Source organism: Watersipora subatra, chromosome 3 (genome assembly GCF_963576615.1).
Source record: "Watersipora subatra chromosome 3, tzWatSuba1.1, whole genome shotgun sequence".
Lineage (NCBI taxonomy): Eukaryota > Metazoa > Bryozoa > Gymnolaemata > Cheilostomatida > Watersiporidae > Watersipora > Watersipora subatra.
Genome location: NC_088710.1, coordinates 62,638,745 through 62,652,795, shown reverse-complemented (window position 1 = coordinate 62,652,795; position 14,051 = coordinate 62,638,745). Strand labels below are relative to the sequence as shown.

General features: G+C 36.3%; 1 protein-coding gene across 1 annotated transcript; it reads right to left on the bottom strand.

Moving 5' to 3' along the window:
* Positions 1 to 118: 118 nt before the first annotated feature.
* Positions 119 to 13,570, bottom strand: LOC137389597 (protein adenylyltransferase SelO, mitochondrial-like). The gene is made up of 13 exons (XM_068075652.1): positions 13,389 to 13,570; positions 11,808 to 12,069; positions 11,365 to 11,503; positions 9,343 to 9,488; positions 8,785 to 8,908; positions 8,352 to 8,473; positions 7,441 to 7,544; positions 6,642 to 6,811; positions 4,522 to 4,754; positions 4,200 to 4,320; positions 3,219 to 3,370; positions 1,719 to 1,840; positions 119 to 851 (listed from the first exon to the last, which is right to left on the bottom strand). Exons 1-13 carry the CDS (start codon positions 13,561 to 13,563, stop codon positions 724 to 726), a joined length of 1,998 nt encoding a protein of 665 aa, XP_067931753.1. The 5' UTR covers positions 13,564 to 13,570; the 3' UTR covers positions 119 to 723.
* Positions 13,571 to 14,051: the final 481 nt, after the last annotated feature.

Genomic DNA, 14,051 nt, shown 5'->3' with positions numbered 1-14,051 from the left:
GCAATAAAATTAAAATAAATATGTATCATTTTAAAAATGTTACTGAGGGTATCTGACATTGGTAAACCATAAGACACAACTCTCGTTAGACTGTTACTAACATACAAATTTTAGGAAATATTCCTTGAGCTTTATTATATAAAATAATATTTTGTATAACGCATATTTTAAAAATACGCATTACAAATTTCCAGATAAATGAAGGCACTCCCTAAATAAAACCATAATCGTATTAGTTAAGAGTCAATGTAAAAATAGTCCTTTTATGTAGACCTAAAGAGCCTATTCTGTGGTATTAATAACAAAAACATGTTTAAAAAACAATAAGAAATAAACTGCCACGCTTTCAAATGAGAGCTCATCAAAATCAACTGGCTGATTATACCAGATTACAATTGATTTGTCATAGTGTCTGATTTCAGACGCTCCCATGAATGTGACAAAGAGAGAGACAACATTCCCAACATTTCTACAGGTTATTCCAACTGAACCATAAAAAGACATCCATGTATGTAATAAATATGATGACAAGCTCTGTTAAGTTAAAAAACATCCCAAGATCGACTTCATGTTTTACTAATATGCAGGTGTGAGAAGGGCTTTGCCTAACAACAAATATAAACATGAACCATAAAAAAGAGAAACATGGAGCATTCCAGAAACATAATACCCATATAAATAACCTGCAGATAATGTGGCTAAGGAATGTTGTCTCTACGAAGATCAGGAAACTACGAGACCAGCAGCAGAAGCAGGAGGTCGTTTTGTATATCTACTGTGTAAGGTGCATGTCCCCGAGGTGACGGGATGGTTACTAGCATGTGGAGTTGTCTCCTTTTCTGTAGATTCATCTGGAATATATAATCATTGCTGCTTATACTATAAGAACTTTCCTGACATGAGATTACAAAAACTTTGCAATATTTCAATTTATTGGAAAGCTAATTTTGGATTCGTCTTCTTTGGCTTGCTTGTGCAATGCAGCTACCTCCACAAGTGACACAAGTTTATGTAAAATCACATGCAAACTCATCGAATGGAAGTGAAAAATAGAGCTATTTTAATATTTTGGTGCAGTTTAAAATGGTAGATTTTGCATGCAGCGTGTGGTTAGTTTTTAGTGGTTAGTGTGCTGGCCTGTAAATCAGAGTATTCGAGTTCAATCCCCGTGCTAGGCAACTTTTTCCTAACGTTTTTAGAGTGGCTTCGGGTCGACGGACGAGTCGACACTGCTCATATTATAGTAAAGACTACATTAAATAAAGTTCCACCAAAACCTCGGATATAGATTAGATATACATTACCAATTGCATCAAGTTTTCAGCTAGCCTACGTGATAGATACATACAATAATGGCCTAAACTTGTATTTGCTGCACGATGTGAAGCTCACTGAAAAATTAGCAATAATTCTTGGGGAAAAGGTTGAAATTAAAATCCTGAAACCTCTTCATACAATACAATGCATAAGTTGGCCCAACTTATGTACATAAAGCTTCATCTCAATGTAAACTACATGCTCCACCAAGTCTAATTTACCGCAGACAGGCCTGAGCGCTGCCGGAGCTCGTGGTACTGTAGAGACAGCTTGAGAGACAGCTTGAGCTCCAGTGACTACTCGATATGTGGTAAATGATTATGCAGTGATAGTTTGACAAGGGTGAATAAAAGAAGAGTAGTGGTAAAGTGAACAAAATTCAGACAAAACAACTCATCTACCTGTTGCTTTGTTGGTGCCGTACGGCGACTTGAGAACCTCGAGAAGATTTCTGACACCAGAGAAATCTCCTTCCTCTGCCATCTCTATCACTTCCTGAGCGATGTAGTTCCTCAGAACAATACTAGAAATCAAGTTCCAGCTTACTTATATACATTCATACCTTCAAAACCTTCCCACATACAGTGTAACTGAACTTATTAAAGTTTGCACATTCTTGCAGACATTACTGAGAGTTGTGTGCTCTTGAATTTGTACATAATATTTTGTCAATCAGATGTAATAAATTACCGTCTAAGATATTCACAGCAACACCTTTTGCTATGGCGCCTTACAGTGCCTCGCGTTGCGCGTTCATAACTCGAGTTGTACAACTCGAGTTGCCGGGTTGTACAACTCGGCCTGGGCTTTTGATGAACTCGAGTTGTGTTATACGCAAAACTAACATGGATTTGTAAAAAAAGCAAAGTGAGTAATTGGGGTGTCTCACTTACAGAACATTTACAGAAATTTAATAATAATAATTTAAATATATAGACACTTTTAAATTATATATATTGGCGATATTTGCGAATATTTATTTCTATGAATATAACGAGACAAAAACAATTGTAGAATGTAAAAAGCAAACTAAAAAACAATCTATGTGGGAGCCAGACCACTTCTTTTTCAAATGAAAAAAGAGTTATCTCCCTAGAACCTGATAAGAAACTGAATGAACACCGAAAATAAACAAACAAAAATTATGTCAACGACGTTTAATGATGCACCAAAAAATTCCGTATAAAAACATAGCTAGAGAAAATGAAACGAGGTGAAACATTTCTCAAGCCGAGTTGTTGAACTCGAGTTGTTGTTGAAAAAACTCGACTTGGATTTTTGATGAACTCGAGTTGTGTAACTCGAGTTGTACAACTCGAGTTATATTTACAAACTCGAGTTGGTAAATATAACTCGAGTTGTACAACTCGAGTTGGTAAATATAACTCGAGTTGTACAACTTGAGTCGCAAACTCGGCACACTATAATTTAGCTTTAGTTTTACAGTGCATACATACATAGTTTAATTTCTATTAGCTAACGAGTGCCTATTGATGTACCATTGTTAATATAACCAGATCTACGGTTATGCTACCGTAATACCAATATATTGCACCTTACTTTTAAAAAGCCGCGTTGCGCGTTCACAACTCGAGTTGTGAACGCGCAACGCGAGGCACTGTAAGGCACCATATTTTGCAGCTCTCCGTTTCGTTACAATTAAAGCGCATGTCATTTATGATTTGAAAATTAAATATTGAGAGAACAACTCCAATACCAAAAATATGTAAATTTGTGAAATGTACAAATTTACAACTAGTGCTAATTTTTAGTATGGGAGTTGGAAATATACCATTGAAAATAAACTAGTCCATATTTTTTCAATGGTACATTTTTTTGATGGACCATTGAAGAAACATTGATGAAATTCAAACAGGCAAGATTTTTACAACAAGAGATACCTTGGATTATGCTGCTCCATAATCTCTTTCCTTCGACTGCTCCAGGCCTTCACATCCTCCCCTTGCTCTTGCTGAAGCCTCTGAATGTACTTATCCAGCCAATCGGACCAGCACTTTCTGTCAGCCGCTGCTTTACCATCAGCAGACATTTTCTGTGGCAATTCAAAGCAATGCTTACAGACAAAAAGCAGAAAAGAGGAATGGAATAAAAGGAGAATGAGTATGATAAGGATGAGAACTAAGAGTAGACACATGTGATGGAAAAGATGTTTATGCTACTGTTGATACTTTTAGAGATAATAGCCATGTTTGTAGCATTTTTCTAAGGCATACAGATGTCGCAGTGCGTTGCCCACTCTTCATCTATTACATGGTACTTGATAACTTCTCCTTGTAAGACCAAAAACAGCCTAGCAAGTTTCTACATGTTCTTAATGCTATCAAATGTCTAACTGTCTAAATTGCCCGAAACTATTAAAATCGTTTCCCCTTCATTCAGGTTATATAAATGTTAATCTCATTCATATCTGTACTGCTAGCATTTGCCTCCTTTTAAAAGAGATGCAGTAGTAGCATTATGTACCTTAGCTGAATATTTGCATTTCACATATGTTTACTGAAACTAGAAATACAGCACTAAAGGAGGATGAAACCAAACTAGTTTTTAAATGACAGTCACGATCTCAATTTCCTGTTTAAGACAAATGTTCGCAGCAAACTGTATGAAATTTCATTAAGCAAATAGCAATACATTAAAAAGAAATATAAGAAAATGTCAAATATGCGTTTCGCTCTATGGTTTTGCTCTATGGTTGCTGTACATGGAAATACTTTTTAACTGATTAAAGAAATGATCAATAACTCAATACAAAATACATCCCGATATTACACACTGTCTAACACTAAGACTAAATGCTAAACACTTCTGAGAGTCACTCCGCTGAGACCAAACTGTCGACTTGACTACAACTCATCACCTACCTTAAAACTCTCTAACTTCTTCTGTCTTTTCATTTCAACCTGTACAATAGTGAGCTGGCTTTGCAGAGCCCCAGCTATCTCTGGTTGCTGCTCTATCAGTTGTTGAAAGAAGTCAAGTTGCCTGCAAGAAAATCTGACATGTAATAGCAGGTAAGAAAAAACAGGTATACTTGAAGGCTTCAAATGGCCACTCAATTCGTCAGATAACAATCAGCTGTCCCATTTAGTTTTTTTAGTCTAGATGTAAATTTAAACCAAAATGCAATCTGCAAGTGACATTGAGTGCCAAATTGAAATGGTTGGCATTAAAATTTCCACCTACATTGGGTTAATTCTAGGCTTGTACTTGGCAAGCATCTCTTCAAGAGAGGCACACTGCCGGAGGATAGAGGAGAGGAACTCCTCCTTGCTTTGCTTAAAACATGGTAATCCAGGAGGAAGTAAATTGGTGATAGCTCTAAAACCATTAGTGAAATCACATCCTGTCTCAAACATGGTAGAAAAGAGTGATGATATTATGTCAAGGTCACCATCAAGCTCGCTCATCAGTCCAAGCTGTGATAAACAAGAAAAAAGAACTAGCTAAAATGCAGCAACATACTACGAGAATCAGTTTAATACCTTTACACAGCCAACTTCGTCTGACAGTAACAGCAGGTTGAAGGAAAACTAATATCATCATATAGTTAAACCATTACTGTCACGAACAACTTTTATTGTATTTTCTAGGTAAATCAGACACGCTGATTCCGATTTTGTACTCAAAATAAAGATTAGTCCACTAACCTTCAAAGTCATTTAGGCTTTTTTAAAGCGTTTCAATATCCGTTTCGAAAACAACACAATCGGCATTACAAGCTCCGCCCATAAATATGTGACGAAACCTAGCTTTTTCAGAAACGGAAGTTAGGAAAGTTTAGTCCGATTTAGAATAATAGAGATGGATGTCTTAAAACCCATTATTATCTAAATCCAGCCTGTAAAATAATTTCAGTTTTTTATGAAAGGGATATAAACTATTTAAAATTGCTCGCAGCTTGTTACATGACGTTTAAATGGGCTGGACGCCGAGAAAAATGAGCTCAAAAAGCGCGGTTTTATCACGGGCTAGCGTTGTTATCGCGCTTTTTAAATATGCAATGTTAAATAGCTTATCTACCTTTCAGAAAAGACTGATATTATTTTTAAAGCTGGATTCAGATATTAATAAATTTTAAAACACCCGTCTCTATTATTCTAAATCAGTCTAAACATCTCTACGTAACTTCTGTTCCTAAAAAGCTAGGTTACGTCAAGTATTTATGGGCGGAGCTTGTTGTGCCGATCGTGTTGTTTTCGAGACCGATATTAAAACGCTATAAAAAATCCTTTATTAATCTGAAAGTTAGTGGCCTAATCTTTATTTTGATTACAAAATCGGAATCAGCATGTCTGATTTACCTAGTAAATACGATAAAAGTTGTTCGTGGCAGTTATGGTTTAAGTCAAAAGGTTAGATGCATGTTTGATACAAAAAATTGAGCACATCTACTATTGGTAGATCTATCTATTATATCTATATATCTATTATAGATTATTTTGGTAAAGAAAATCAGTCAACCCTTGTACTTACCAACACTTAAAAAGTGTATTTTTTATTCCGGCCCATTAACTGGTGCATGTTTACATTGGTTATTCGTGAAAATGGGTAGTTATTAGCACAATGTTGGCAATTCAGATGAAAGGGCAGACAACTATGGACAAGTGACAACTAATGGGCCTATATAGGATTTCTGGCTGATTATTATCAATGTCCATTTTTAACTTGAAGTTTCTCCACAAAGAAAGCCTCTTGACAATTAAAAAACTTGAAGTTGTCTGAAGATTTAGTTTGTCTACTAAGGAATTCAAAGGTAAGTTTTTGCAAGCCCTCGGGTATGGTGAGCATGAGCATAAGGCAGGAACTACTAAAAACAGTTTTGGTCAAATAGACAGTGGTTATTGACAGATGTCCCTAACAATGATATATCACACTATCTGATGATCTCAGACCAAATCTTAATGTCAAAACAAAAACAAATTTTGGCTTCGCTGGCTTCAGTGCGACAGAGCAGCCATGCACCTTCAGAAACATAGCTCTTTATGGACAGCAGAAACTTAGGAAAACAATTGGAACTTGACACGGCAGATGGATTTTGAGAGTGAGTACAACCTCGGTGCACATCTGAAACTGTTGACAGTATGGCTACCGTTGATTCTTGATACTAAACGCAGATGAACAGTTAGCTTGGCCATGTTTGAATTCCTAAACTACCAGTAGCCTTTGTTCTTGCATTTTGACGACATTAAAAGTTGAAAAACGCAAGCAAGAGAACACAAAATCTTGCGGTACTGTTCATGCAAACTTAATAAAACATGTGAGGATACCTTGATTGAGATAAACAATGTGAAATAATAAATTACCTTCTGTCTCATTCCGTGTGAATAGGCCTTGTCATACTCCTCATCAAAGACTTTGATCGAAGGCTTAGACTTTTCGAGAGGCAGGCTCATTTGGATTGCCTCCCCAAGTTTGAGACAGTTCCATCTGCAGATCTCAGGCTGAGCTTCATAGCTGTACCGCCCACCGTCATCTACGTGAATTCAACCAGTGCACTCAGTCTTGCTATGAATACATAAGAACGCTAACAATGCTCGGCAGTAATAAAGTTCCATTCCTTCTTATGTCATGAATCATGGGTAATTCCTAGCCAGTTTGAAGTTTGATTGTTAGGAATGGTTACAAAAGGTGGAGGTCTAATGTGTATGCCACAGCCATCTATCCAGTACCAATTAGTTTTAAATTTGAGGCTAAGTTATAAACTCTGAATACTTTTTGGATTGGATTTCCCATGTGAGAGAAGGAATTGCATTATTTGGTAGATGTTAGGAAACAAGTTACATAGGAGGTAGTTACTAGTTGTATGTACCCTTCTAGCCTATATAGGCACAGTTTGATAAGTAACAGCAGATTGCCACACCATACTATTACTGCTACTATTATGAATACATTCAGACAGAAACTGGGGAAGATATTGGTTCAAAAGGTTTTCTACATCACTGAAAGTTGACCATACGGCACCAATGAATAGAAGTAAATCAATGAACCAGCAAATATGACCTGCAAATGTACTAGAGTAAGAATTCACATTAAAATACTCTGTGTATACACCAATATAAATATGTTTGAAAAGATCAAGTCCGTGCAAGCCTTAAAGCTCACCTGAGCTGTTACAGATGAAGCCTGGATCAAATGAGTCCATGAATCCATATGGACCATAGTCTATGGTTATGCCAAGTATACTCATATTGTCTGTGTTCAACACGCTAGAAAACACAAATCACAAAATGATAAGTTAATAAGACAATAATTGCACCACTAGCCAGTGTTACCTGTACGACACTCTAGGCTGGTACTTTGTTAGTTTGACCATTGCAAATGTCTTTATCTTCTTTAGGTGACTAATGAAACCTTCAAACAATTTAAAATTTTTGTGACTTGATTTGTGAAAAAACTTCAAATTAAAAATAGACGTCAATAATAATCAGCCAAAAATTCGATGTGTTCCGATTATCTGTTACATTTCTAGAGTTGGTTTCTTTACTTTCATCTTATGAATGTCGGTTTGCTTTTGAGTGCCAACTGTGTCGTTCAGAGACAAAGTACTACATCATTTACAATGTATACTACATCTTTTTTACATTTACATTTCACCTACATGTATTGTTCATTGGTTTGGGCACAAATTGTAATTGGAAGCATGAGTTCACATGGAGCTTTAGCACATATGATCTTACTTTGACATTGTATATGACATAAAATCATAGCTAGTAATGGTTTTATTTACTTGCATCATATTGACAAAAAATAAACTGCATTATTAAGTATTAGCAATAACGAGACAATGGCAGACACACCTTTCATGTTAGTAATGTCTCTCATTAATGTAGCTTTAATTTGTCACTGTAAACCTTTAGCTAAGTAGGAGAATGCACCATTATCATCATTAGTGTTATTATTACTATCATTTTATTACTATTAGTTGTAGCAGCATCCAGAGTGCTTTATGATTATTTATATGACATGTCAAACCCTATTCATATCTTCGTACATAGGTGAAGTTCTGTACATACCCGTGACACCATCCAATACACTGCCACTTAGCAACCAGCTTTGCTGTTCGCCGTAGGACTTCCTCGTAGAACTCTAGTAACATGGCTTCTCTCTCTTCCCCATCACTAACTTCCCTCCAAATCTGTTAAATTAGCATAACTGTAACCCATAGCAACTCCTAAATCTAGTAACATGGCTTCTCTCTCCTCACCATCACTGACTACCCCTTCAGGTCTCTCACGTTATCAGCACTTATCCTATCAACCCATAACACAAAATTGTACATAATATTACACCAATTTAAAAAATAAACATATACAGTTAAATATAGATGCGTCGTATGTACAGCTCACATAAAAACATACAGATGAACCAAATTCATTGAGACAAGGAGAAACAACTCCTCCCCCATACAAAACTGTTGCAGCAATACAGTCTTGGTAAACTGCATACCTGCGGATAGAAGACTTTTATTGTATAATTGAGCAGATCATCCAATACGTCCTTCCTTCCAACACTCGAGCCTTCTCTGCCAGTTACGCTATCTAGGGGCTTGAATATCTCAAATGAACCAAACCTGTACAATGGAACATAAACTTAGTAATGACAATGATGAAGAAAAGCAAATTTACAGATGTATCTTAGCATCATTATCCTTATTATCTCATTGTCAAACGTCCTAAGTTACTCTGGTCAGCCGCTGACATATATGCAACACTCAGCAGCAAGAGAGCTAGTAACCCTTAGCATGAGGATCATCATGTTAATAAACACATTAACAAACCAGAACTCTCAATTCATCTTGACCGAAACAAAGAACAAGCAACTAAAGTCTAAAGTACGAATAAAACTATCTACATAAGATCAGCGCTAACATTCTGAAGGAAACAACTACTCACTGAAACAATCAGTAGTAATAGCACATATATTATATATATATAATATATATATCCATATATATATATTATATATATATAATATATATATCCATATATATACACATCAAACTACCTGAGAAAGGTGGGTGCAATTCTAAGCAAAACTGTGCACTTCTCCAGCTTCTGATTGCCATCGTACTTCAGGTCTCTGATGACTTTGCTATCGGATGTGATGCAGGAACCTGCACGAGTTGTTGGAACTCCAAGGTGGTGCATTGCCTGCAATATTTGACCATATATATATTTCTCAAAGTTGGTATGTGTATTCGTCAGCATGATTGTCCAGCTGTAGCGATTAACATCTTGAATTTAAAAACTCACATTATGCTGGTTTTGAACTTACGTAGAACACTATCAACAATTTACAATCCAACTTTCTAACCACAAGACCACCAAAGCTCTTGCGATACATAGCACATACTGCATAACGTATACATCCTTTCTCGTTTTCACACAAAAATGGCGTATTAATTGAAACTCTACCAACTCTTTTAGCTCTATGAAACACGATGCTTTTTCGTCCTCGCAGTACTAGGGCCAATTTGTTCTTAGCAAAACGGTATCAACAATATATTCTCCCGAAATTAAAATTTGGCGATTTGTCTACTGATTATACACAGTGAAACTTCGGTGCTCGACCAACTCGGTTTTCGTTTGTCAAAATCTTTGGTCGTCCAAAGATTTTGAGATTTGTTCGTCTTGGATCTCGAACATAAATTCGGTTCTTGACCAAACTGAAGCATGTGCATTAGATTTGGAACAGCTCCGGAAACAGCATGGAAACATTCGTTAACAAACGGAAAAGCAATTTACGCTTCATAAATTCTATACAAAAAAAGGAGGAACCATCTGGGACGACGTCTCCTCTGCCAAAAAAATTTGCTAGGGAGATAACCCCTCCAGTCGAGATACCCTAAATTGTTTTGGAGGAGGATTCTCCTTCAAAGATGCTGTTTATATTTTCTTTTTTCTACGATTTTTGGTGTAACTGATCTGTTGCATTTTTTGCTGTTTCATTATCAATTTCTGCAATGTTTGGTATTGTATCTTAACGTTTAATGTTTTTGATGTTATAAGAGCTAAACGTAAGAAAAATGTTTACTTTTGTTGTCTTTTTCCATCATCATAAATAGAAAACCTTTAATTAAAATTAAACACGATCTATATCTACCCATTTCTATTTATAGTATGCAGTATACAGTACAGCTTATGGTGTAAAATATTGAAAAAATACTTTACCGAAGTTGTTTTATTGCCTTGAAATGGATTAAAATTTACATCATTTTATTTTAATGGGAGAAATTGTTTCTGATCTCGAAGAATTCAGTTTTCGAACTACCTTCTGGAATGGATTATGTTCGAGAACCGAGGTTCCACTGTACGTTATTAAAAGATATACGCCGCTGAAAGTTATGAAATTTTAAATTCACAGTGATTTGAAAACCTTTTCAGTTTTTTTATTTATTTTTAATTTAGTTGTCCTGCACAAAACGTTTTCCTCATGATATGAAGTTTGGAAGTTACAGTTGTTTGAAAGTTTGAAAACCTTTACAGTTGTTATTTTCTCTCTTAATTTATTACAACGACACAAAACACTTCTCTCATGATATGTAGTCTGAAAGTTAGAATGGCAAATGTTGTTATGTGTTAAATACAAATCAACTTCCTGTCCAAAGTCTTTTTTTATTACCTGGGCAACGCCGGGTTGTACAGCTAGTATTTGACTAATACTGAAAGTTTCACACCCATCTAAGTCTTAAGGAAAGCTATCGAGTAGAGGTCTAAGGAGTGACCTCTCTCCACATTATGAAACACTTTTTTAATTTTTGTTGAATTTTTGTCTAAGATGACTTTTATAAATTTTGATTAGAAAGACGGAAAACTAGAGGCAAATCTTTGCGATTAAGTAAAATTCTTTTAACAGTAAATAAATATAATTCATAAAGTACGTATGTTTGTTCAGTTTATGGAATACAGATCCTGAAAGTACAAGACAATCATTACATTTCTTGTAATATCTGTTGAAGCTGAAGAAACACTCAACCAGTGATCAATGATTGTTGTGGGAACTCGACCTTGTGAATTGAATGCTAACCTCACTGCAAAGGAATTCCCTAATGGTACTCCGCAACACCTTTCGACCATCAGAATGCCTGGAGTAGGGTGTCTTACCAGCACCCTTAAGCTGTATCTCCCATCGCTCTTTCTTACCGTTAACTATTTCTCCCAAATACCTAGAAAGATATATCACAGATTTTTGTTTAAAGTCACAAAAACAATCATTTACCAATTAACCAATCATGGACTGTCTATAGCCTGTGAGCATAAACGTTTGTAACAAGCCTGGTTGCTGATTTGGCATTCAAATGCTTACAAAACCTCAACTTATTAAATGATCTGAATAGTAGAATCAGAGTCACAGACTAATCAGACAAGGAAGACCTGCTTTTCATAGACAATGCAACATGATAAAACAGCTAGCAGTTGAACAAGCTGAAACAAGCAAATTTTTGATTAGATTGTGCGGAATAAACGAACATGGCACATCCATCACCCAGCTGCCCTGAGAAGTGTCCAAACTGGTGGCCGCAATAGCAGTGAGCAGCCGTCTGAGAACCAGGAAGGATTCGGTTGCCTGAGAAATAATCAGCAAAATTGGCATCGGTGTAGGCATCAGATGCCGATTTTATGTCGATAAGAGAGAGTGCCTCCTCACTGACGGCAACCACTGTTGGGTTGTCTACAGGTGTTGGAGAGGTCAATGAGAAACAAGCCCCTTCTACCTTCCTCTGTCTGTTTCCTACAACATAAGAATGAAGCAACTGCAACCGCTCAACTGCATTAGAATAGAAAGAAATACTGAAAATTTGTTAAGTTTGAAAAACAAATCTATTTTGATTGCGTTTAACAGCAAACCCTTATGTTGTATTGGAGGGAGTTATAATCTTACGCTGTAGTGGAGGGAGTCATAACCTTATGTTGTAGTGGAGCGAGTCATAACCTTACGTTGTATTGGAGGAAGTCATAACGTTATGTGGTATTGGAGGAAGTCATAACCTTATGTTGTAGTGGAGAGAGTCATAACATTATGTTGTATTGAAGGGAGTCATAACGTTATGTTGTATTGGAGGAGGTCATAACTTTATATTGTAATGGAGGGAGTCATAACCTTACATTGTATTGGAGGGAGTCATAACCTTACGCTGTTGTGGAGGGAATCATAACCTTACGTTGTAGTGGAGGGAGTCATAACCTTACATTGTAGTGGAGGGAATCATAACCTTACGTTGTAGTGAAGGGAGTCATAACCTTACATTGTAGTGGAGGAAATCATAACCTTACATTGTAGTGGAGTCATAACCTTGCGTTGTAGTGGAGGGAGTCATAACCTTGTCAATGATGTCAATATATAATGACATACACGTAAGCTGTGGATAATTATTAGCAATTTAAAAACAGGAAAGAGGGTTAGACTAATTGACGTGCAATTGCACGATTTATGTGCCTACTCTAGCTATACATTGAAATAGAGAAACCGCTTGAAAGCGAGCAACTCCCACATTCTAGTTGACATTTGAATGGTGCTAGGATTGATCTCTGGCAAAATTCTAGAAGCCTACATGAACTTTTCCATTACTTTCCATTACTATAGACATAGAAACCCATTTTAAACAGTCTTAAACTCTTCACAACAAATATGCAAAATAAAACAGTAGTAAAATAGTCTACAGCAAGAAAACATGACACAAGCAAACTACACTATTCCCTTCATGGGTATGAAGCCCAATAAGGAAAACACATAAAAACAAATAAAATAGCTTGCACAGTGAATGGAAATAATTTAAATTGTTTGACAACAACAGCTGAGTAGTGTGAGACACCAACTAAAATGGTACAAACTAGTACAATAGTACAGCTAACTAGTACAGAATGATCGTCTCGACAGCCATTGCCAGGTTTGCCTCAAGATAGACATGCGAGATTACAGTTAACTTAGACAGCAAAACTAATTATTATTTCCAGAAATGTAATTTTAAAATTAACTCAAGTAATAACAAAATCCTACATAGCATCTTCAATGTAGAAGGCCTACCAGTATCAACACAAGAACAATTATACCTGTTTCTTTATCCAGTGGGAGAGTTCTCAGCGCTAGATTATCAAAATTAAGCTTTTCCAGCTGCATCGTCAGTCTATTTAACGTAAATGATTTTTTAACTTTGCTCGCATGGAACAAGCGGTCAGTTAGGCTCTGTCTAGAGAAGAGAAACAACTGCCGCTTAGTGGCGTGCATCCACCTGCATTCCTGTAACAACCGAAAACCATGTAGTCTTTAAAAAACATAAGACATTTATTTTCATAAAAAATTACAGAGCATAAAACCACATTTTTAATGTTTATTTGAGCTTACTCAGAATTGTGAGGTCTTTCCTGGATAGTCTTTTAACAGGTGAAGCCATACAAACATATGGAAGTTTTGAACATTTGAAAAGTTTTAGTCCAACCACTTGAATATTAGCAGCTTCCTAGTTAGTCTAATTGTGTTTGATATATAAGTATTTGTTAGCTGAGTAATCCAAAATTTGATGTACAGGACTGCACATGGTCTGTGCATAATTTGTTTTGTCCTAGATATTGACAATGTCGTGTCATGCCCAGGGCAGTATCCACCTGTTTAAAAATGGTACTGCAGGGAGAGTCCAAGAGGGGTACCGAGCGCCCTCTTGGTGGGGGGAGGGGGGTCCGGGGGTTCTCTCCCGAGAAAATTTTTAGTATAACTAG